Here is a 26,354-nt window from a genome sequence, read left to right on the forward strand (position 1 = left end):
CATTTATGTATACATATGTACACATTAATATTTTATGTATTTAGCTCTACAAATATGTATTATCTTATATAATATACAATATCTTACATATACTACATTACCTCTATTTTGCTCAATATATGTATAGTTGCATATATTTATGTATTGTTTTTCCTTAGTTTTATGTGCAAAATAGTGTGTGTGTGTGTGTGTATGTGTGTGTGTATATGTGTGTGGTGTGTGACAGGTTTTTACTATTCATCCCAGAATAACCTCAAACTCATGTTCCTTCCACCCTGCTCTCCAAAATGCTGGGATTATAGGCCTGAGCTATCATACACTACTCACACATTCATAAATATGTATAAACATATGTATTTGTTTTTGTTGTGTGTTATCAGAATCTTTACAAATATCACTTAGACTTAACATAGCATGTTCACTTTCAGGTCTTTAAAAAAATTCTGCTGGCTCCTTTGGTTAGGAATCATAGCCAAGCGAGAGAAAGGCAGCAGCCTCGTTATTGGATTGAGTGATTATTGAGTGTGGATTCTGTAGAAGCTGTTTCCAGCGCAGAGCTCCGAGACAGAGCCCTAGGGGACAGAGTTCTGGAAAGCTGCTATCTGCACAGACAGGCAGCGACAAGTGTCCTCATGGCCAGCCTGTTATGCAGATTGCTGAGTGAGGGATAAAAGCTGATGATATAATCTTTTCAGGTGTCCCCAGATGGGACAACTTGATAAAGGCTGGGTGGCCAAAGCTAGCTGGGAAGGAATTAGGTCCCGGGAGAACTTGTTAGCTCCTAGAGTCCTGCACTTGAAGGGTTTATGGGGTCGTGGACCACTTTTTACCCCCTTTACCCTCTGAGCATAAGGGGTTTACCAGTGTTTCTCTGGCACTTGTCCCATCCATGTGTGCTATCTAGCCACAGCCCCAAACAGAGTGACTCCAGCTCACCACAGAAATCTCTGTGGATGATAAGCAAAATACACCCTGCCCCTTTGAAGGTGTGTCACAGTAGGTGTTTGCTATAGTCACATGAAATGGACAAACACAGGCAATTTTCCATGTGGGAAGCCAAGAGAGTCCAAACTACACAAAACCAGACTAGAGATAATCTAGTCCTGCTATTGTGTATTGCTTCTTTCTTTGGGAGATGCAGGGAGAGGAGGGTAGGGATTGGCCTCTGAATTGAGACCCGAAGGGTATAGGACTGTTTCAGTTGGATACAGAAGCACAGTAGAGGCAGAAAATACGCCCAAGAGGGAAAGAGGGCCACAAAAAAGTAAATTGTGTCATTCCATTAGCCCCGTGTGTTGTTCAGCAGAAATACTGTACCCATGTTGTCACATGTTGTTTCCAGGTGAGATGAAAATGCTGTTTTTGTAGCGTTACCATCTCTGACTTTATTGTTTAGAGCCTCGCCAGTCAGGAAACATGAGTAGAAACTCAAAGCACTGACTACTTTTATCAGGGTAAAGGGAACTGCTATGGCATGGGTAGTAAGTGTACCCTAAAGGCCATGCAAAGAGGAGCTCGGACAGTGGCCAGTGGGGCATCCTTTATGAGGCTTAACCTAGATGCAGAAAGTATGTCATTTGCCTGTTCAGACCAGGAAGTGTCCCCTGCCTGTCCTGTTTCATGGTTACCTGAGGTGGGAAGCTTCTCTTGCTCGAACCTCTGCTATAGTGTTCTGCCCTCAAACCCAGAAATGACAGAGCCACGTGACCACAGATAGGCCTGGAGATCTGAACCAAGAGCAGCATTTTTTTTTTCCTTTAAGTTGATGATTTTTCCTTTGGAATTTTGCCATAGCAACAGAAAGCAAACATGCTGATTAAAAGCTAAAGACCCAAACTCTCATTGCCGATTGAATCCTTCATCTGCAAAAGGCATTAAGTGAAAACTCAGTAATAGGGTGAGTACATTGAGAGAGCCTCTAGTCCTATCCCAAAGAGCCAGTAAACTGAAAATAAATGACACCTCACCCAGCTGACCAATTTACCCGTGAACACTGCTCTTCAACTGCCATGGGACACCCACGCCGAGCCCTTCACTGTGCGCGGTGTCCCATAGAGATGCGGCCATGTGTTGACAGAACATATTAGGAAATTAATGTTTCATTTGTCTGTTGAAGAAGTAGCATCCATTTATTGAGATGCCTACTGTGTAGCTGCAAAATAGTCCCACAGGCTGGTATTGCTGTCCTCAGAGGGCAGAAGAAACCAATGTTCCAAGCGGCTGTGTTGTTCTGGGTTAAACCTGCTGAATGGCAGTGCTGAACTCAGCATTTCCGTAAGGCCCTTCGCTCTGCGTTCAGCTGCCACCTGGATAGGAATCGAATGTATGATAATTTTTAAAAATATTTTATTTTTATTGCTGTGCACGAGCACGCACACGCGCATGCGTGTGTATGTATGTGTGTGGTCTTCATGGAGGCCACAAGAGGGCATTGGGCTTCCTGAAGTTAGATCATCACAGGGGATTGTGAGCTACCTGACCTGAGTGCTCTGATCCGAACTCCCATCCTCTATAAGAGTAACAAGGCTAGCGTGAGCTCACTGACTCCAGACTGACAGCTGGGGAACCTGCATTGGATCAAACTAGGCCCTCTGAATGAGGGTGAGAGTTATGTGACTTGGGAGTTTGTGGGGATCACTGGCAGCAGGACCAGGATTTATCCCTAGTACATGAACTGGCTTTTTGGAGCCCATTCCCTATGGAGGGATATCTTGCTTAGACTAGAAACGGGGGAGGACCCTGGTCCTGCCTCAAGGTGATATGACAGACTTTGTTGACTCCCCATGGGAAGGAAGCCTTACTCTCTCTAAGGAGTGGATGGGGAGGCAGGATGAGGGATGAGGGAAGGTTAGGGGAGGAGGCCCAGGAGGGGTCACTGGGATTGGTATGGGGAGAGACAGGGAGAGAGAAAGAAAGAAAGAGAAGCAAGCACCTCTAACTGCTAAGCCATCTCTCCAGATGTTCATGTTAATTTTTGATCAAAGGAAAAGGAAAACACATGGGCTGTTGCAGAACTTGGCCTGGGATCCTACAGAAGCCACCATAAAGGGTTCTAGAACTAACTGAAGAGTCTGCCTCTGTCAGGTGGGAAGGGTCTGGAAGGTACTGGAATCCAGGAACTGCATTTCTGAGGCAGGCTCAGATGAGAGGGGTTAAGAGTCCAGGAACACAGCTAAGTCTGACCTGCTCCTGCTAGCACGCTGCTGCCTGCGCCTTTAATTCAAATCTTTTGCTAACAAAGGCAGAAATGTTCTTTCTGTGCGGACTTCATTGGTGTTACAGATACTGTATCAACAAAGGCCTGAAAGAATTATGCAAGGAAAACATTTTCCCCTGAGTTCCTTCTCAAAATCTTATGTGTGGGGGAGGGAAAAAATGTAAGCAGAATAGACAAAGAGATGTAAGTAAACAGCAGGCCAAACCAAAGGCAAGCTTGCACATCCAAAGGCTGCAAAGGGACGTCGGATTATTTCAGGGTTCCGAGTGTTGGTTTTGTCAGCCCTTAATGTTTTCAAATCAGAGGATCCAAACCTGCCAGCTCCTGAGATATAAATAGTGTTGAATGCTCTCCTCTCCCTCCCCAGCTTCCGTTGTTCCTTTTCCTCCTGTTTAACTCTCCATGACCGAGCTGATTTCCATCTTTTGCAAACTGAGCTTTTAATCACCCACTGGATACATTCTTCTGTCGCTCTTGAACGCAAATGATCAGCTGCTCAATTTTTACCACTTGAGAAAACTGCATCCACATTTTGAAGGATAAACCTGCTAATGCTGCTACTGTTGGCAAAACCATCCCTTGTTCCTTCCCTTATCTGCGAATGGGCCAGGCCACACAACAGCAAAAAGTATGTTCTTTGAGGCTTCCTTCTACCCCCAGTCCCGGTGATGTGGCCATCCAAAATGGAGGCATGAGATGATTGCTAACCATGCTTTACTGGAAGGAAAATGTGGTTCCAGTAACTAGAAAGTTGAAGTTCATAGATCGGAGTCTACAGACAAATGCAAACAGGGCCAAGGCGAGAAGAGCAGTTCAGCAGCAAGTGCGGTCAGGGTCCCAGGAAAAGCATGCAGACACTGCCAGTCAGCTCTGGTCATTTCCAGGAAGACACAGTCCAGCGTGGCCTCCACTGTATTTTCTCACAGAAGTTCACAGCTTGACTTTTTCACATATAACCCTTTTATTGTTAGTCAATGGTTCTGAAAAAAAAATGTAAAATACTCTCCTGGCACTCAGCTGCCAGTGTGCAGCTTCTAGTAGTGAGGAATAAAGGGAACAGCTCTACTAAGACAGCCCTATTAGGAAATGGAAGACTGTGCGTAGTTCAGGGCCTTGCTACTTAACAGTGTATCCAGAGCTCAACAGACTCGGTGTTGCTGTGATTGAATCCAGAACCTCAGTCCTCATCCTAGGTTTGTTGAATTATGGTCCATGAGTTATCAAGGTTCCTGAGTGGTTGGTCTGCATGTAGGGTTTATGATGATAATGATAACCTGCATGAATGTAGTGTGGGGACATGCCTAATGTCCTTAAAAAAAAGAAAGGCCTCCAGCATGACACACCTACTCTGGGGGACACCCCAGAGCCTTTAAGTTCTCAGAACAATTGACTGACTATCAAGTAGCATGTGATGGGGTTCACTGTGTGTCCTCACCTTGCTGTGGTTTGTCTATCACCCCCCTCCTTTCCCCTCTTCCTGCTCTCATTAGTTGTGGTCAGTGAGCATCGAACTGAGGCCTTCCAGCAAACAGCAAAAGAGCCACAGGAAAGGCAGGGCTTTGGGAATTTCTTACGCTCTTGCTCCAGATGGTCCTGCTTTCCTTTGCCTGAAGTTCCTTGTAGCACGATTAGTAAAAACTCAGAGACAGATATTGGGGATCAACCTGAAGATTAGAAAAGCCAAACAGTCCGTCCCTGGCTCTTACCTCTACCTGAGTCTGAAATGGCGATCCTGCCTCCAGATGTCTCAGAATTAGACTGTGTCTGAGAGCTGTCTCCTCCCCTCTTATATTCCCCTCTAGGACTGGGATTAAAGTTGTGCACCACTACCGCCCCATTTCAATGGCAAACTAGTATGGCTAATGGAATTAAAGGTGTGTGTCACCACTGCCTGCTCTGTTTAGCTGACCAGTGAGGTTATTTTACTCTCTGGTCTTCAGGCAAGCTTTATTTATTAAAATACAAATAAAATACAACTACAGTTCCTGCTGCTTCCTTAGTCAGCATCTTGCCTGTTTGTCTGTAGTTGCTGCTGTTAATATTCATTCATTTTGTTGTTTTGTTTTGCCTCGGTCCTTTTGCCCATCATTGTTGGAATTAGAAGTCCCAGTCTAAGATGAGTTCCTGACTCAGATGCAGCATCCTTTGAGGAGACTTCATCTTCTCAGCTTTCACAAACTCCTATCTAGTCTAATAGATATTATTTAAGCAATAATGATAGGAAAAGAGAATGTCCATACTCATCTCACATATCATTTTTCAGGCATTTTCTTTCCATTATTAGCTGAATATATGAATATATGAGACACAGAAGCCAGAGATATGGAGAACCAATTCTTAAATGTATTGACATTTGAGTCTGAAATAGAAACTTAATTTCTCTTTGTAAGTAGCTCAAGATAACACTTCTATCAAATTCAGCCAAGTTGCTGTGGACTTTGATGGCTCCGTATTCACTAAGATAGAAAACAACCTATTCTTTTTGGTATAAACCTCACATTTTGAAAATGTATTTAATCAAAGATAGCATCTTTGAAAATAATATCTCTGAAAACTGTGTCATCAGTTTTTGATGTCATTCCTCCCCCAGCTTTATCATGAAATTGGGGGATTCAGAAGTTTTTATTTGTTGGCTTAGCAATGTGAGGTTTCCTATGTGTAAGTGACCCTGAGTTCTCAAAACCAGAGGAGCCCTGCTGTTAAATGTGACGGAAAGATCACTAGACTTTGTGTTCAAGATCGTTTGGAAAAGCGAATACATGGACTCCAGTCTTGTGGGGAGTTTCCTGGTTTGCTTTCTATTGCTGTGATAAACACAAGGACCAAAAGCCACCTGGGGAAGAGAAATTGTATTTCTTGTTTGTTTGTTTGCTTGTTTGTTTGCTTGTTTTTTTTTTTTTAAGACAGGATTTCTCTGTGTTGCCTTGACTGTCCTGAAACTCACTCTGTAGACCAGGCTGACCTCAAACTCACAGAGATCCACCTGTCTCGACCTCCTATGTTCTCGGATTAAAGGCCTGCACCACCAACACCCAACCTCTTAAAACTTACAGTCGATTTCTGAGGGAAACCGAAGCAGGAACTCAAGGAGGAGGGAGGACACCTGGAGATGGAAACTAAAACAGAGATGACAGAGAAACTCTGACTTAATAGCTTGCTCTCATGGCTCGTTCAGTTTGCTTTGTTATAAAGCCCAGGATCACCTATTAAGAGGTGGCCCCACCCACAATGGGTTGAGTCCTCTCACATCAACCATTAATTAAAATAATACCCCACAGGTCACTCTAACGGAGGTGTTTACTCACTGTGGTTCCCCCTTTCCATGTAAACCTAGGCTGTGTAACTGCCAATAAACAAACAAATAAATAAACAAAATCCTAAACACTGCATGGAGTTAAATAAGTTACTTAAATGTTGCCTCTGTGTCCTGGGGAGACAGGTGTCCAGCAGATGAAGATCATTTCTCCATCTCTTCTCATTTTCATTTCAGACTACGTATTCAGAAAGGATGCTGTTAGGTTAGAAAAAGGAACAAACAAAAGAATGCTGGTTAACATTGGCCTGTGCTTGGTTTTCGGTTGACGAAGGTTGCATTTATTTTGTTTTAATAAATAACTAAATGCTAGAAAATATTATCAATTACAGAATTGTCTTTGTTCCTCTCTTTCTCCTTGCTTTTGTTTTTCTTCAGACTTCAATAAAGATATAAACTGTCAGAGTTTGAATTTAATTTAAAAGTCACTTATTCCTTCTCCTCACTTTGCTCCCCCCAAATCCAGATGTACATCTTTGTAGAAGAACCCAGTATTCAGTTTGCAGAATAATTAAGGGCTGCTTCAATTCAGCTATGGAAGGAAACTTCTACCTCCCACAGAAATCCAAATGACTCTGACTTTCTTGAATTTTTATTGTGTGAATGACTAAACTAACAAAGCAAGGTTGTGTTTGTCCCTTTTGCTGGTATCCTTCCTCACTCTACTCAGGAAGATTTAAGATTTGTGCTTGTGGTATTGGGACCAGTGTTCATTTTGATGAATGTTTACTGAAGGATCCCTCCAGAGCCAACATAAAGTCAACTGGAAGAGTCATCTCTTCCCAATTGGGTCTGGCAAACTTCAAGGACGAGTGTAGACACAAACATGTGCTTTCATGTAGAAAACACCTACCTAATGATGTCTCCAGGCAGCTTCCAAAATAGAGCTTCTTTCGACGATAGTTTCCAGGAGAGAGAATGCTAAGTAGTTTTTTGTGCTTTCCAGAAAAAGTGACATCTGGGAAAAATGGAACTAAAGGCTTGAAACATTCAGCAGGAACTCCTGGTCAACCACATAGATTATTATAGTGTTTGTTATATTACAAGGAAATCAATGAGAGACAGGTAGCTGCCTCTGGTCAAAGACCAAGGCTTCCTAATTAACAGTCTGAGCAGTCTTTCCTTCTCTGTTATCCCTCTAGACTGTCTAGTATCTTGTTTTCAGTTTGCAACCCGCTACTGCCACATAGTGTTGAACACATAAATACTGGGCACTGAGTTCAAAATTTATTGTACGTAAACAGTTCTTTACTTTTTCTCTTAAAACTTTGGTTTTTTTTTTTTTGTTTTTTTTTTTGTTTTTGTTTTTGTTTTTTTACAAAGTAAAGACATCAATATTTTCTTCAGTTGTATCCTTAAATCAAATTAGGTTTGCTAAATAATAGGCATCTTTGTTCTTCAAAACAAAGGAGTGGTTATATAATCAAACCAACTGTAGACCTGCTTCTTCTTGGCCGTCATCTGCAGACGCTTCATGCAGATACAGTCTGCATTGTGCCTGAATCAAAAGTCTCAACTCAGACCAGACAAAGGCTCATAGAACACTTTACCTCTATGCCTAATAGTACAAAGCCATCAATTAAGCTGTGGGTTGGGGAGGAGTGGACATGGAATAAAGGGATAAGGGTAAGTTTATCTATTGTCTGGTGGTATACAGATTTGGATGATAGGCCAAAATGCCCTGACTGATCTGTTAGCATTGTTCTTCTGTAGGTCTAACATTAATTTGGTTACTTACTATTATGTCAGGAGCATCTGAAAACAAAGTCTAGATAGACCTTCTTTAAGAGATACTTGGGTTGCTGGGCATGGCGAGCAAGAGTAGTGATGGCAAAGCTCAGGTACATTGTGGAATCATTTCTAAATGAAAGAAGATGTTTTAGATGCTGTTGTCCTTTAAAGTATTGGGGCAATTTCTTTTCCATTTGGCTAGTGGATGTTTTGTTAGACTCAGAGAACTCTGTCCACTCTGAAAAGTGGACTGAATTATTATGAAAGAAGTTCACCCCATACCCTCAAAGGAATTTCAAGCCACAGGTTGTGTTAATGCAACATAAGCAAAAGGGGTTTCTGCAAGCTTTCCATTCTAGATTTCAAATCTTTCAAAAGCCATTGACACAGTTGAAAACGAAGCGGGGCAAAGAAATCTTGTTTGATTTTCATCTTTCACAAGATGAATTGTTCCCTCTATCTTGTCATTAATAATGACAACATATTTTAAGGTCATCAATCAAAGCGCAACTAACGTGACGTCTTAATTTGAACTAAATATGTTTTACACATCTGCATTATTTATCAGCTGACTGCTTGCTGGGCTATTGATCTGACTGGGGAAAATTCGGAGGGCTGCCTTTTCTTGTCGTTTTCATTCTGTCGCACCCAGCGGTTGTTTTCAGGGTTCCAAATGGTACAGCTGGAAAAGAGAAATATGCGTTAGAGACTATAAAACGAGATGAAACTTCCCAGTGCATGATATATTAGGTAAATTATATTCAAATCACAAGCTTTTTTTCCCCCTTTGCTGAGAAAGGCTTCAGGGGATTGACATGGATTGCCAGTTCAGGTGAATTTAGGAAAAATAAAAATCACATCCCTGGTTCTGCTGCCAGCTGGCTTCAATGTGGCTTCAGCTAAGTCACTGACCTGACCAGGTCTTGATCCCTATTGTTCTGTAAGAGTTGATTCTGGACCAAATTACTGGGCTGTTTCTTCCTACTGTCATTCTAAACAACTGGTTCCAAACAGTGCTTAGTTTCACTCTTAGAGAAAGATGGCAGAACACAGAATAAGGATGGAGAACTTCTACACACCTTGTGACAGGTCCCTTCGTCTGTGCAAGGGGAATAGTGGGAGGTGATTCTCTTCTTCCCAGCAGGATGAAAACAAATGAGATGATGGTCAAGCATGTTCTTTCAAAGGTGAAAAGTCATGGTCAATGGTCAGAGGTTCATTCACAGCCTCTCTTCTGCTTTTGCCTGGGTAAATTTCATAATTTTATTCAAAAACACATCTTAAAATTATTATTATTATTATTGTGTGTGTGATGTATATGTGTGAGGGACATATGCCATGATACATGTGGAAGGCAGAGGACAGCATAGAGTTACTTCTTTCCTCTCACTTTTATTAGGTTCTGGGGACCGAATTCAGGTCACCAGGACTATGAGACAAGCACATTATCCACACAGATGTCTTGCTGACTCCCTCCACTTGAGATTTTTCTGGAAATCTTCCCATTATTATTCATCAGAGGATATGTGCATGGCTATGTATGCATTATATTATCGCACACAGTACTCACATATGTACACACACATATTTCACATCAGATAATCTAAGCTGATATGATTAGGTCCAAAACACCCAATTTTTTTTTACATTATTCTGTTAATTAGCATAAATGTGTTCCTTTAGTAAACAAAGACTGTCTTCTGAGGTTTTTACAATATTTAAAATGAAAATCTTGAGGATTCATTTTGGCATGTTCTATAAACTTCTTAGAACCTTTTGCAGGTGACCACCATCAGATGTGACCTAATAAAAGGAGAAATTGTCCATCTATTACTACTAATGTGCTCCAAGAACTATGTATCCTAATTTAGGGGGTCTTACTAGTGTGGCTTAGGGCCAGCAACAATGGCACCACCAAGGACCGTATCAGAAATGCAGAATCTTGGACCCCACACAAGCCCTCTGTTTCCATGTATTTGGCTTAAACATCGGAGCACAAGAAGTGATGATTTAGAAAATGTGTGTTGGACCCTGAGCACATCAGAAAACAAAGGACAAACTTTAACTATATGATACTGGGTGCCACCTACTGAAAGTCTGCCTCATTTTATCAGAAGTCAGCCACAAGGTTCATATTCGTCATCATAGCCTTTACATGATTCTAATATGCGGAGGAGTTTGTGTCCCTGTGAATCAGGAAAGTCACTGAACTTTATCCGCAGCACACGCATTACTTCCAATTGTTTTGACAGCCATTTGTCTCTTCTAAGTTGTGAGTCTCTGTTCTCTTTCTCCCATGATCATGTCTGATCCTAAGCAACCCAATGCCTTCTTCCTCCTGACCACGACTCCCCTTCTCAGGGCGTGCAGTCCTTCAGTGAGTGTGGCTGAACTTGTGGTCTCTTCAGGATTCCTATCTGCCTTGCACAAGTATTGTTGCAATCACTGACACTGAGAGACAGGTATGCTCTGAGCTGGACAACAGCTCCTTTTCATATTTGAATGGCTAAAACTACACTAGACAGGGGATGTGATAAGCATAAAATCAGGATGCCTTGTCAGGTTCTGCCTACATGCATTTCATACTTTGGACCAGATTTCTTTTCTCTTCAACATTCAGTATTGCAATTATGCCCATTTCATATTCATGTTAGGGTTTATATCATCTTTCCTCTAAGAGACTTAAGGCACTTCACAGAAGGGAATCTTGCTCCCCGACAGGCAACCATGTAGTTTTCTGTAGCCGCAGGAACTAGCTCAAAACTGCAAGAATGAGTGAAGCTTCAAGAAGATGCCAGGAGAGTGACAGGATAGAGACAGATGCAAGGAAAAAATGGATTCATCTTTCTTCCAACATCTCAAGGTCACAGACTGGGATCCCATCCAGGATTAAATAGCAATGTATTTTATCACAGCTTGCTGTCTACAGTATTTTTCCCTTTTGAAAAATCAAGGCGGGTAGTGGTAGATCCACACAAAACTACATACAGGACTGGTTAGAAGGAAATCTGAAATAGAACTCCTACAACTGCAGTCCACGCCCAGAGGGAACACCCTGGGCATATCTAATCCTGAAATAGATAAGATGTCTCCACCAGAAACAAAAGACACAGTGATGGACTTTAAAGCTGGGGAAACTATGGCACAGCTATGTTAAATTTCATTCTTAATAAAAAAAATAGTAAAAAGGAAATGTTTTAAAATCTCATTTATATTAATTGTTGGTTTTACCTGTTTATAAAATGAGAACCATGATGGCTGTCCAACTGAGTGCTCTCTCTCTCTTCTCTCTTACACACACACACACACACACACACACAAGTTTCAGTGAAAGTATAACATATGAGGTGGTAATACTCCCCCCAAGAACCATAGAATATTTAGCAAAACCTCCAGTAGCAGACATGAGAAATTCCTTTGAATTGTTGTCTAGAGGAGTCCAGGAGGCTCCCAGAACCATATGGGGCATTACTGCTGCCCGTGGTTGCCGTGTGGAAGTTTAAGGTAAGTCCCTATTGCTGAAGACATCACACGCTTGAGTCGCTGGGCTCTGAGGATTTGTGCTGGAGCTGACTAGAAGGCCTCCTTCCTGAAGCTGGTTTTTATTCTACCACAAGATGCTGTGTGAAGGGAGGAATGCAATTGATAGTCCTACCCATTTGTGGTGGCTGTGAAGCGCGACAATGGCCAGCATGGCCAGAGATCCCCAATGGTGCGATAGTGGCACTTACGTTTTAGCAGTAACCAACAGAAATCTAATTGAATTCAATAAGGCCTGCTTAATAAAAGAAAAACCATGTCTGAAATTGGAAACCTACAAGTACAGGTGGCTACTGAAGTCATGGATTTTAAAGGGAAATCTGCTTTTTCCACTTCCTTATACCAGTGTTGTTCCTGACTGCATTCTAAACACTTAGAGTGTAGGTAAGTTTAGATCTCACACCTTATCCAAGAAGATTCTTTGGGCAGCAGCAGGAGACTGTTACAGAAAACCACAACTAGTAAAAATACATAGTAACACCTTATGGGAGCATGCTCAGCCCCAACTGATACATCTACAAAAATGCTACTACACCTAAAACTTAGGGAACTTTGCAGAAAGAGGGTGGGGGATGGAAAGACTGTAAGAGCCAGAGGACCAGGAAGTCTCACATGAGATTGTGCCTTTCACCTGTGATAGGGAAGCTGCACCCATAAACTTCAACAGCATGGCTGGCTAAACAAGACCTGAACAATCTCAATACCATTTGGCATCCCAGTGTGGACAAGCAGGAAATCCCACAGGTCCCTACCCTTAGATGAAGTGTTACAAGCAGTTAACTGCCAAGAGGGAGGATTAGTCTTTCCTAGGAATGAGGCCCTGACTGGTTATCCAATACCAAATGCTTAGCTCTAAAAAACATAAACATTCAGGTAATGCTAAAAGGACCCCGCTGGCTATATTCACGTGTTTATTTATTTACATGCATCTGTAACAACAACAGTTAAAGATGAGGCCATGAGCTGGCGCGGGGTAGGCATGGAGGGGTAGCAGTGGAGTAAAGAGATGATGTCCTTGTATTTCAATTAAAAAATAATAAAAAGAATTTGTAAATGGAGCTCAACACAGAACAGGCCTATCTCATGTCCCAGTAGTAAGTGGCAGATGGTGGTGGCTCTAAGATTACCAGTGGCTGAGTTTTATTTTGTTTGTCCATGAGGTTTTTTGTTTGTTTGTTTACTTGTTTTTCTATGTCAAGAAGAAATTGCCATGAATAAAACAGAATTTACAGTTCAGGACAGCAATCCGAAGTCAAAAGCTCACATAGTGCTGGGGCTCTCTGAACAGGATCCTTATCTGGATGCATCATTCAGGTTCAACAAATAGGTCAGCTGACTCTCCCAGCCTGTCCCGAGCCCTCTAAGTCCCCCAAGCCAAGCGTATTTCAGCTAACTTGAACTGGACCTCTCACAGGCACAGCGCTTCTTTTTATGATTTCTCCTGTCTCGGGCGACTTCTCCCTTCCTAAGGGTAGAAACCATGTGTTGAACTAGTTTTGTAATTTTTACAGGGCTCAGCAGAGACTTTTATGAAAGAAAATGCTTACTAGTACCATGGAACATGACAAACAGTGACGGGGGAAGGACTATGAATTTGACACCCATAAGAGCCACATGGTCCCACAGACACCCAAAGGTACATATAATCCTGCCATCCAGAGTCCACTTCGCCATCTCATGCACCTAATCATAATGAAGCAAAATTGCTATTGAAGCTCTTCTTTGTGAACCCCGGTGAGACATGAGCATCTTCAAAGCATCTCACTGATCTGAAATCAATTCATGTCCCACCCCAGCGCTCTGTCTGGAGAAAACGTGAGTCCCCTCCTCACCAGATACCTGGGAGCAACTTGTCTCAATTTCTTCATTTTCCAGTCTCTTTTCTACCCGCTATGGTCTCACTTTACACTCTAATGGCCCTAATTAATTGGTCCTCTTGACACCTTAACTTCTCTGACCTCATTAGCACATCTTCTCCCTTTGACTCCTGTAAAGCTCTCATCTCTGGTGACAGAGTCCTAGCCTCTCTGTTTTCTTCATTCTACTTTAACTCTTTTGAAGTGACAGGGTCCCCGGGCCTCCGTCATGGGCCTTCTCCTGCATGTTCTTTCTAGACTCTTATCTACAGCCAAGGCTAGACTAATACACCTCAAATATTGCTCTCAGTTCCAAGTCGGAAGCAAACCTTACACTGATCTATTTCAGACACGCAACAGCCTATCTCACTACTACAGACTCAACATTTCTAAAACAGAATTTCTGTAAGATACAGCTCCCTCAGATTTCCCCAGCACTCAGAGTTGTGCATGTAAGCTGTCTTCTCTCTAGAGCACTTAGTCACACTGTGAATAAAATGTAAGTTACAAATGGGCTAATCACACTCTAAGTGTAATCTCCCTGAGAGCAGGAGTAATATCTACTTGTAATTATTTGTTGAATGAAGAAATTTAGTGTTCAAATTAATGAATTCCTGAGTGAGGGAATGAATAAAATCGGCTAGAAGACCCAACCCCATGCAGCACAGCACTAAGAGCTTGTGAGCTCTCCAGTGGGACATGGCTATCGAATGGAGGCCCAGTAAAAACAGTGTGATACTAGCATCATCTACCGCACATAAACAAATAAATAGGAAAATATGCAATTCAAAAGGAAACATTTAGGCAGAAGGTTCAGAAATCCATGGGCTGAAGAGACAATTTAGGGCACTGTTCTTCCAGACAACCTGAGTTGGTTCACAGCCCCCACACTGAGTGGTTCCCAACTGCCTATAACTCCAGATGTATGGGGCCCAACATCTTCTTCTGGATTCAACAGGTCCCTGCACTCACATGTACATAGTCACACACAGAAATACACATATACATGTTGTGGAATATTATTTTTACTATGTAAAGATGGGTGCATTTGTTTATGCTGCACAATATGACTTTAACAGTGTAAAGGTGTGTTACATTTGTTCATGCTGCCTTTGTTTAATGATGTTTAGCTATATAAAGACGTACTGCATTTGTTTAATTATGTAAAGGTGTGTTGCATTTGTTTAATGATGTGATGATATGTGTTTAGCTATGTAAAGATGTACTGCATCTGTTTAATTATGTAAAGATGTGTTTTATTTGTTTCACCTTGCCTGCCTAAGGCACCTGATTGGTCTAATGAAAAGATGAACAGCCAATAGCTAGGCAGGGGAGGGAAAGGTGGGGTGGAAGGCAGAGAGAATAAATAAGAGAAGAATGAGAGAAGAGAAGGAGAGAGAAAGAAAGGGAAATGCCTGGGGTCAGTCAGGCAGCCACCAGCCAGTAAAGACAGAGAAGGACGTACAGAAAGAAAGGTAAAAAAGCCTGGAGGCAAAAGGTAGATAAAGAGAAACAGGTTACTTTAAGTTAAAAGCGTTAGCCAGAAATGAGACTAAGCTATACTGAGCATTCAAAACTAATAATAATTCTCAGTGTCATGATTTGCGAGCTGGTCAGTGCCCCCGCCCCAAAGAAAGCCTGGTACATATAAACATAATTATAAATAAAATAAATTTCTAAAAAAAATGTTCAGAAATTTATGTGCACATTGATTCTGGGGCCTGTGGGTTCCAGATTTCCTCACTAGTGAGTGATCTATGTCTGCCTGTTTCTTGTGCTCAGGCAGATATGTGATCCTGCAGAGTGTTAATGAAAATAACCCAAGCTTCCCTTGCTTAGCCTTTAAGGGTTCAAGGCAAAAACCCTTCTTTCTTGGTGATATAGACATAGTTTGGCAATGGTTATTTTTAAAAAGAGAAAAGAAGGAAAGAGAAATTTTTAAAAATATGGACATGAAAATGACATATTTTGAAATTATCCAAGCAACTGAATGCTCTAGAACCCTTTTGTTTCGAAACATTTTCTCAGCATGCCTTCGGGTATGTAGTTTAGAGAGTGTGAGAGACGATGAAGAAATTGAAAATTTGTACATGTATCATGAGCACTCAGTAAAGTGAACTGAGCATTTTCCCAAATCCCCTTGCCCAGTGCCCTCCATTGGAACAAGTGACATTCTGCCATGTTGTTTCTCTAGTGACCTGCAGATTCCCACCCTGCGGTCTCCACAGCACCTGTGCTCCACTGTCCAAAGGCTAACACCCATGGGCAGCGTGCTCCTGAGAGCCCAAACTGAAATCTGTGTTATCAACAGCTATGCTTGATGAGGCAGCTCCTGCCACTGCCCACCCCTCACTTGGAGGCCACTAATTTCAGGGACCCCTGGCGACCTTTAACTCGGGTTTGCCATTCTGAGACACCGGAAACGGTTTCTGTGAAGGGCTGACAGAAGACAGCCCTCTGTGAAAATACATGACTGCTAATGAGTTCACTTTTTAACCTCCCTGTTAACACAAGCATAACTAATTGTCATATTAATAACAGTGTAGCAATGACAATAGCGTGTCAATATATGAAGAGCAGAATAAGAATAACTTATTGCCGTTAGCAGTGATACTGACTATTGTTAGATCAGTAAGAGTAAAAATGACCAAAATGAGTTAGTTCATACTATGCTGGCCTCAGTTTTGAGATTTTCTTTTTGCATTGATTTATTTATGTATTTATATGCTAATTCAAGGAAGTAACTGTGATTATGATTACTTTTGTCCAGTAGTTCATCTGGAGTAAATTATTAATTTACATTTTTAAAGCAGATGTGCGTGCATCTCCACCCACACACTGATTTCAGTATTCCAAAGCATTGCAAAGCTGTGCTGAGCGTTTGTGTTTGTCCACCCAGATTCAATTCGATGGCGGCTCACTGTGTGACTATTTAACCTCTGTGACTCTTGATTGTCTCATTTGTGAAGGGGATAATTATGATGCCTTCCTCAGAGGATTGTGGGGATTAAATAGCACAATGACTATCTATTGTCTGTAACAGAACTCACTAATGTACATTATTGTTTGTTTCTACCACGGCCATTATTTTAAAAGAATTGGAAAAATGCAGTAAAGCAGAAGAAAAGTTCACATTTAATTCCTTTTATGTAACTGCTATTAACACTAATAATGGATCCTGTGCTGTTCTAGTTTTCTTTCTATTGCTGTGATAAAGACCATGACCAAAAGGAACTTTAGGAGTTGTAGGGGTGGGATGGAATGGTAGGGGTGTTTGGGTGCAGGGTATTCAGGGAGTAGGATGTGGGGACTTAGACCCTACTGGGGCAGGGAGGGAATGAAGAAAAGACAGGCATATGGACACAGGGACAGAAAGCTGGGATCACGTGGTCTGGACTCTCAGCACTCCAGAAGTGTAGCATGGATCATGACAGCAGTCTTCAGTCTGAAAACACCCGGGGAGAAACTACGGTGAGCATTTTCTGCACATACTATCAGTCCGCACACTAAGAATCTCCGAGGAAGGCTTTGCCATTTCCCTCATGGTCTTACCTGGGGAAGGCTTTGCTATTCCCATGGTGTTGATGTCCTCGATATTGGCTGTGCCTATGTCAACAGCGTACATCCACTCAAGATCTCATACACTTCGGGCTTCCTCTGTTCCTCACCATTAATGAGAGCCAGATCACACCTGAGACTTTGAGAACCTGACTCGATACTCAACATCCAAAGTTGTCCCAGAATGGCTCTCTTATGGAGAGATAGCCAGCAGACTCAGTCCTCAAGGCTGGGACCTGGGAAGTGTTCGGAGAGAAAAACTGGTCCCTAACTCAAGATGAAAGCTTGAAAACTCGGGTTCTGCTATCAGTGAAGGCATCAGCAGCGGAAGCAACAGCGGGGTAAATCACTGGTGTGATGGGAAGCCAAGCCAGCAAAAGATGATTTTCCTTCTAGCTACCGGTATAAGGAGCTGAAAATGCCGCCCATAGTCAGGGTGGACCAGTGCACATCCATCAAGGCAGTTCCTCCAGGGACAGTCCCTACTCAAGGGATTTTAATTTGTGACAAGTTGGCATAAGAACCAGTCTGATAAAAGAAAAGGGTTTATTTGGCTTAGACTTGCATGTCATAGTTCATTATCAAGGGAAGTCAGAGCAGGCACCTGGAGGCAGGAACTGAAACAGAGATCAAGGCCTGCTCAGTTTGCTTCCTTATACTACCCAGGAGAGCCTGGTCTGGGGTGGCACCATCTGATACCTAAATTTATTCAATTTCAGAAATTTAAAATTTTTTATTTATTAAGTTTTGATAATAAATTTTCTGTACCCAAATATTTTTGCATATAATTTTAATGGTTGAGTATTAGTCAGCCATATATGCTGTAAATATTTTTGAACTGTTGCTGTAATAAGTACTTATGATCTGAAACAAACTGAATATCTATATATTTCACAACAGATTTGGTAATTTATTGATATTAATCCATAGAAAAAAATTGATGAAATACAGACTATCTTAACAGTACTTTTAGGGTGAATTGCCATATTGACTTATATAAGGACATCAGTTTTGTTTGTAGCAATTGTATAAACAGGACTTTTAGCTTCCTCTTAGCATCACTAAGCATAGGTAGCAGGTCTGTGTGTACTTTTCTCTGATCCAAATTCATGGCTTCTGAACAGTATGCAGTAAGTATATTTCAACTCTGAGTTTCTTCTTCTCTAAAATTAGCTAGTAGATACAGACCTCAGGGATGTGATCAGTTTGTGATGTTTATTGTGTTTCTGTGAGTGATGGTGTTCAGTGTCTGAAGCACAGTTCAAATGAGACAGGACCTTTGTGAAGCCGGGATGTGAAAAGGGCTGAAAGCAGGAATAATGAAGACCATTCCTCTATCCAGGATGTAATTGTCCAAAATGTCACAGGACTGACCATCCTGGCAGATTCCCACCAAGGGAATTATGTTGGTGACAGATATTATTTACATTTCTGATTATTTTCATGTTTGTCCATACCACTAAACCATATGGTCAGAAGGCACAGATCTTGGTTTGTTAATTATTAGTAGAAGACCTGATATAGTTGGTGGTCAACAAAAATACATATTGAACAACACCAACAAAATAAGTTGAATGAAGCTTCCCTGGGTCTGGTGGGAGATTTTTTTTATTTGGTAGCCAGTAAGTGCCTCTTCATAACTCCAGTGGTCAAACCCCTACTGCAACAGTGTTTACTAATATTGAGTACTTTCGATCTGGTTAAGATTCAGTTCCCACCCTGGAATCCATACTCTACAAGTCATGTTGAGTGTCTTATCTAAAGTTCACTGTGGATCCACTCAGTAGTTCAATCCAGCAGATGGTGTCAGCCTCAAGATTTTAAGGATATTCCAAACCTGCCCCTTGGACTGTTTACAGTGGCTAAGAGTCCATTGCATGACACAGCTTATCAGTATAGTGGAAAATATAAAGCCATTCTTCAGGCAACACGTTCTGGTGGCTAAAATCCCCGGCGTCAGAACCAGGCTGTCTCCATTTAAGCCTAAGCATCCTACTAATTTGTCATATTAGATAAGTCACTGCATCACACTGTATAAATATTGTCAACCTTACAGGATCAACTGCGGATTACGTTAATTAAAGCACCTAAACAAATCCCATCTCCACCTTCCAGGAGCAGTAGGGAAGCAGCTCCCTGAGAGGGCTGAGAGAACTGGGCACCAGAGGTTGCTTGTTTTATGCGTTCTCTAACGTCTCCATGGGCCATTATTGTTCCCCTATCTGATGAATCCTGAGGGTTCGACGGTTTTGATAATACCCTGAGTCACATAGCTTGAATGTGAGAGTGGCTGTTCAAACACAGCTCTGTCTGAACTATCTCCTTACGGAGGTAGTTTTCTTAAGAGAATCGAAAGCGTTGGTATCAGTGTGGAAATCGTGAGGTTCTATTAGCTGATATTTAGCCATTTCCTAGTCACGCTCACAACCTCAGCACATTTTTTTAAAAAGTAAACCTCAAGTGCACGTGAGGATCTCAGCATCTGTCTAGAGACTGGACAGCCTGCAGTTCCTCAGGACTGTTAATGGCTTTAAATTATATTGGTACTGAGCACCTATTCACCAGTCTCTACATTCTCTCTGTTAGGGTTTAAGCAAAAAGACCAATCCTTTAAATAAATAAATACGAACTTTAAGGTTTTCATTAGCACATGTTATCTAAGTGTAATAGGGGGTTCGTAATGATATTTTCATAAATGTGTTTGATGTATTTTGGTCATATTACCCTCTCCTGTTTCTCTTCCTCTCCAGCTGACCTCCTTTCCCTTCTTAGCTAGTACACTTTGTACTTTCATTTCTTAATTTTATTTCAGATTATTGGGTTTTTTTTTTTTTCATTTTGGTGAATGAGCTTAATTAAGGTTCCTGACAGAAGGTACATGAGTGATATGTTATTTGCAGGAGCACGGGCACCTTAACCCATGTCTCTTCTGCTTTCACCTGGAAAGATGCTTCAGGTTTTCCGTGAGAGTAATGTTAGCTCACAGAATACACTCTCAGCCACCTCAGGACTCAGTACAGGCTTTTGCCCAGGTTTTCAGTACCAGATGTGAATTCCTTCCAGTGAAGAAGTCTTCTCACCACAGTGACAGGCTTGAACTTTGAACCCTTTTCAGGCACTCCTAGCAGATACAACAAGAGAAACTGGAAAGAAATCCATTTCCAGACAGCAACACGGCTCCTGTGTTTGTAGGCATGATTTGCTGTGCCACGTTGGGCACTTTTTGACATCCCTGAAGCTTACTTTATTTTCCATGGCATAGGCTAGCAAATACTCCATTGCCACTCGCTAGGTGAATGGGTTGTGACATTCAGTGAATGAACCGTTCAGAGCAGAGATACCACAGTGGCCGTGAGTTGTCAGGTTTGGTGGCTTACGCATGGTACATATCCAGGAAGCACATCAGAATCCTCTCTGAGACAGCCTAGGCTTGCACAGGCTCCAGCTTGATGTTTCAAGGTCCTTTGTTTTTCTTCTACAGGTTAATTATGTATGGCTTTGTGAAGGCCATGGTGCACGCTGGCCAGCTGAAGAGCGGGGACTTCCATTTCACTGACTGTTTGTTTTTTGGGTCACTGATGTCTGCTACAGATCCAGGTAACTGTTCAAATAATGTATTTCTTTCTTTGAAGAATCAAACATTGGAATGGACGGTTTCTCCACAGGTGGTCATCTAGTCTCCCTGGCAGTGAGTCTTCATTCCTCATCGCAGGCTTTGACGCATCTGCCAAGTGGCTTAAACGGAAAGTCAGGAAAGAGAAGAAAAAGAAATAGGCGATATCAGACAGCCCCCGAGAAATTAGACAGAAAGTAATCTCCATAGTGGAAGGGACTTTTTAAAGTCATTATTGCTTCTCTTGAACTTAGAGCCATTCGGAACTGTTTTCCTTAAGTTTGCCTCTATTTGATATATCTTCTTTCAAAAGTTAACTGTTGAATTAAATGGTTTAAAGTTTCTTTTAAAATTGTGTGCTCTGGAACTTTCTAAACATGTCAAGGATAAGGAGCAAAGTAAATAAGATTGCCAGCCGCCCTTTAGGAGTCCAGTATGAGCACAGGTTCCTCATCCACTCCTGTTTATTACGATGGTATCGCATTAAAGTAAGCGTCAAGTATCTTATTTTGGTATGTAAACATCCTGAAAGCAACCCTTGTTGCCATTATAAAGCTACAACTATTTGTGATCATAATTTAATAATATGAAACATCCAGTCACTGTTTAAATATCCTCAGCTCACTTGTTCCTGTTGCCATTATTGGTTTGGTAGTAGTTTATATGAAACATAGCCAAAGATGACACATAATTAGTTACAGTGTCCCCCAAGTCCCAGTGTTTCTTATGGTTAAAGCTAGAGGCTTAATCAGAATCAGACTCAACCTTTTCCTGTCATGATTACTGTAAAAGTGATGCTGGGGAAACCACATCAGAAGGCAAGTGGTGACTGGTGATTCTGCTGTCAGCTTAATCCAGCGCAGCCATGAGTTGCCACTCCAGCAAGAATGCCAGGATGCACCAGAGGAACGACATGGGTCTCTTATATATGGAATGAAAGAGGAAGCTCACTGAGGCTAGTTTTTGTGCCAGCTCAACACAAGCTGGAGTCATCAGAGGGGAGGTACCTCAATTTAAAAAAAAAATGCTTCCGTAAGATTGAGCTATAGGCAGAGAAACCTATAGGACATTTTCTCAATTAGTGATTGATGGAGGAGAGCCCAGCCCATTGTTGGTGTGGCCGCCCCTAGGCTATTGGTCCTGGGTTCTATTAGAAAGCAGGCTGAACAAGCCATGAGGAACAAGCAGGTAAGCAGGTACTCTTCCATGGCCTCTGCATCAGCTCCGCCTCCCGGTTCCTGCCCTGCTTGACTTCCTTTCCTGATTTCCTTCAGTGATAAACAGCAACATGGAAGTGTAAACCAAATAACCCCTTTCCTCCCTGAGTTGTTTCGGTCAGGGTGTTTCACCACAGCAATAGTAACCCTACCTAAGACAGAGGAGAACCACGTGATGTCTCAGGGTGTGAGAAGGGAAGGACAGTGATGGGTCTTGAATTTCCATTTGTGATATTTAGAGTGTCAGGATTTTGTTCTGGATTAGATGTGTCAGGAAGTAAAAGGAATTTCATGATTATCCTCTCAGTTCAGTCTTCTCTTAAGAGACAGACCAGACTAAGCCTATATCTGTGATTGGTAAAGAAGCCCCATTTCCCTCTCCGTGGTTGGGATAGACAATGTTCTGTCAGTTTGGGCTTGGATAACGCTCATTATTTATGTTTAGAGATGATTATGTAATTCTTGTGTTCGTTCTGCTCCACCCTGCTCACTGCTCACAGAGTCATATGCCTGAGGTTGTTCTGTGGGACTGTTTATGTCCAACAGGGGAACACTAGACCTATAGTGTTCACTAGAAACATAGTGAAAGGTTTCTGTACCCTGATATTGCAGTAATCTAAATAAAACCGAATTTAATAAAAAAAAAAAAAGGTTTAATCTGAACAAAGCAATTCCTGCGTGATCTGGGGGAGGGGGAAAGTGTGTGGAGAGAGAAGAAACCATGTGGCAGGTCTAGGGGCCAGGTCTTAAATACCTCAGGCATGGTCCTGAGCATCTGGGGGGGGGCACTTCTTGACAGACTTTCTCGAAGGGGCGGGGTCTGGGGTGGGTGGAGTGGGACCAGGTGGAGCTTCCACCTAAACAGATGGTAGCAGCCAATACTCCCTGACCAGCAGTGTTGGCATCAAATGAAGTATACCTGTGCTCTCTCAGGCTCTGTCTCAGAATTTAACAGTGAACACAGTTACTCCCTAGGCACAGATAGCTGACAAACTCTACAGATTGCAGAGTCCTGTCTACCCATTGACTGCCCCAGTTCCCATGATGGTCACTCCTAATTCCAATATAGTCTCATCAAAGGAGTTTCACTGTTCAGTTACTTGAACTCTCCATGGTTTAATATAAACAAGAACTGTTGACTGAGTTTTCTGTCCTGCCCAGTTGCCGTAGTTAAGTCCCAAAGAAATCACACAGAAGTCTACATCAACTATAAACTGATTGGCTTAGTATCTCAGGCTTCTTATTACTCTTATAACTTATATTAGCCCATAATTCTTGTCTGTGTTAGCCACGTGGCTTGGTACCTTTTTTGGCGAGGCAGTCACATCTTGTGTCTTCTGTGTCTGGGACAGGACTGTAGACTAAAACTTTCCTCTTTCCAGAATTCTCCTGTTCTCATTGCCCCTCCTCTACTTTCTGCTTGGTTGCCTTGCCTATACTTCCTGCCTGGCTACTAGCCAATCAACATTTTATTAAAAATAATACAAGTGACAGGATAAAAGACCATTGTCGCACAGCAAAAAACCAAGATTATTTCCTCTAATTTACTAATTTCCAAAATAATGTGTTGTTTCCATGGCATCCACCACATGTTACCAGCGTGACAAGTCTTTAACACACGTCTTTCTGAAGATGTGGTTTTAACACAGCTGTTCTGGTTCAGTCTGTACTGACCACTCTTTTTCTACAATTAAAGCACTCCATTTTTAAGGGTGGGAGAGGTCTTCATGTTTCTGTTGTATATTTTTAACATGACTCTCATGGTCTTTGATAAACTTTTTGCATTTAGGTAGGTCTAAAGTTCCAGCCTTATCATCTATGACTTCTGTCCCTCAATTTAAAAATAGTCATCTCTCCCAAAAGCCTTGGGTCTTTTAAGAGGAAAATTTAAGGACCACTTTTGCTACTGTTTTCATTGCTATTGGCTAGGTCATTATTTTTAGACCTCTATGTTTAGACAAAGTTATACAAGAAATTCATTTTAATATTTTCAGCTCAGTTTTAGGATTATAGAGATTTTTATTGGGATGCCATGAATTTTAATTTGCACTTGCATTCTCTTCTGCTTCGTTTTCTTCCTCCTTCTACATTAATATAATTTTTACTTGCTTAAAATATATACTCTCAAAATCATCTCACATACATTAGTGCTAAAAATATAGCAACTGAAAAATGGCTTAAGATTTCATGTGGTTATTTTTAGCCTTTGAGTATATCCCACTTGGGATGCAGTTAAAAGTTGTTCTGTTTTTAAATCACTTGAAATTATTCCAATGTGTGGCTAAGCCCAAGCCAATCACAATAATGTTCTTCTGCTTCACTGTGCTTTTTTGTTTTGTTTTAAGATTAGATTAAATATCCCAAGGATTCAGAAATGAAAAACCTCTATGGGGGCTGGGAGCCTAGCTGCTAGCCCTGTCCCCTCTGGCCTGACTTTTTGGACATGTTGGTGGTTGTTGAATTACATTTCCATCTTTAACATAAACATGTTTGTGTTTCCATACCTGCAAACATAAACACCCTCTGGTCTACACTGTGCTACACCGACTCTTTGTCTTGCTTTATTTAATTAGAAGCGTTTTAGACATTGACAGCATCTAAAGAGCTCTCTTATTTCCTTTTATAGCTACAGAACAGGCCACTATTTAACCATTCTCCCATCAATGGGCATGTAAGAATGTTTTCTTGTTCTTTTAAATTAGCAATTGTGCCGCAATGAACAGTTTTTAAATTAACACAGCTTTTCATGTGTTTCCCGTGTGTCTTTGGGAATGATTTCTAGAAATAGATATTCCTAGATACTGAAATTCTCCTCTAAACTGTGGACCAGTTTGAATCATGCTAGTGATCTATGGAGGTTTATTTTCCTCACAGACATGCTGAGGCAAATTTAGGATCCCCCATAGGCTAAGGGATTTACATCTCCCTGTGGTCTGCCCAAGCCTTTCTCTTATTATGAGTGAGACCGAACATTTATTTACATGTTGAGGAGACATGAAGATATTTTTTTTTTCAAACCCTGCTTTGGAGCCCACAGGATAGATGAGAGGATCAGAGGTCCATGTGGTGTAAAGAGATAGACTGCTCCACCCCAAGGGTGAGGGACATCTTGGCTATTCCATCACTGCTGAGAGATAGATTTCCATTGCCATTTCCAGAATGATTCCACACAACATCACATGCCCCAGGGAAATGCAGAGGTGGCTTGGCACAGCCAAAGCACAAGCTGAAGACGAAGGGTTTTCTCCCTAGTGATTTTCCAGCCAGTTAAGGCTGTACTCTTCAGCTAAATATGAGCATTCAGCCGTTCAGTGCCGGGTCAAATTTCGGGTCACCTTTATTCAAATGTGTGTTACAAAGCATCATTTGTTCCCCGTCTCAACAGTGAGCTTATCGCCACAACCTGAGTTTGTTGCATTCTGACTGACTGGGTTGTCTCCAAGCATTTCTGAGGTGTGTCTTAGCTTTGTTCCTTCTGTTACTCGTGATGTTCCCAAGGTTCTATTTAAACAACACAGAAAACAGACCAAAATGGTGGGAGGAGGAGGATCCAGCCTGGGAAATGATTATTTACCTGCCTCGTGTCAAACAGCTAAACAAAAGAGGCCTTTAAAGTCTCACAGCGGCTTACCGCCAGGACAGGCATACAGAGAACCGAGTCCACCTTCTCAGTCTGGCGTGGGCCAGCTGTGCAATTCGGGCGGCTCTTTACTGCCTTAGATTGCACGGATTCTTGCAGGTGATAAATCTTCATTCTCTTTCCTTTCTCCTCCTAACTCTTCAGATGAAGACACTACCTCTTCGTCTGTCCGTAAACTGGAAAGTACCAACCACAGCCCTCACGCCCTTCCAGCTCTAGTGGCCCGTGATTCTTATTTCTGTGAGATTTCTTTGAAAATGAACTTTAGTTTTAAAGAAAGTGCAAAATCAACCCAAAGCCAGTCAGTTGGATAGTTTGGGGTTCTAACCCCACTCAGCAAATGCAGTCGCGATTTCACACGGCAGAAGCCTGCGGCATATAAGCAGGAGCCCTGGCTTCCCATTCTTTACCGATAGCTAATTGTTATATTAAACACATTGAACCCACTCTCTGCTAAATTGGTGTAATTTAAGATCTTCAATAACCTTAAAACACTTAGTTAATCTTACCCCACAATTATTCATTTATTGCCTAAATTCTCATGACTCACTAACTTATGAAAGAGAACCTGTGCTCTCTAGGCCTGATGGTTCTTGGCCTTTAATTCTTTAAATGAATCCTTTCCCGTTAGCTGCACCCTGAGCCAGGGTTATTACCTACTCCTAAATA

General features: G+C 41.8%; 1 protein-coding gene across 1 annotated transcript in view; it reads left to right on the forward strand.

Annotated features, from left to right (window-relative positions):
* The window catches only part of Slc9a9 (solute carrier family 9 member A9), a 544,273-nt gene that overhangs the window by 117,087 nt on the left and 400,832 nt on the right, over window positions 1-26,354 (forward strand). The window contains exon 5 of the mRNA XM_057767041.1: window positions 20,697-20,812. Coding sequence (XP_057623024.1) covers window positions 20,697-20,812 — 116 coding nt within the window. The remainder of the gene's footprint in view (window positions 1-20,696; window positions 20,813-26,354) is intronic.

This window comes from Chionomys nivalis, chromosome 4 (assembly GCF_950005125.1).
Source record: "Chionomys nivalis chromosome 4, mChiNiv1.1, whole genome shotgun sequence".
Lineage (NCBI taxonomy): Eukaryota > Metazoa > Chordata > Mammalia > Rodentia > Cricetidae > Chionomys > Chionomys nivalis.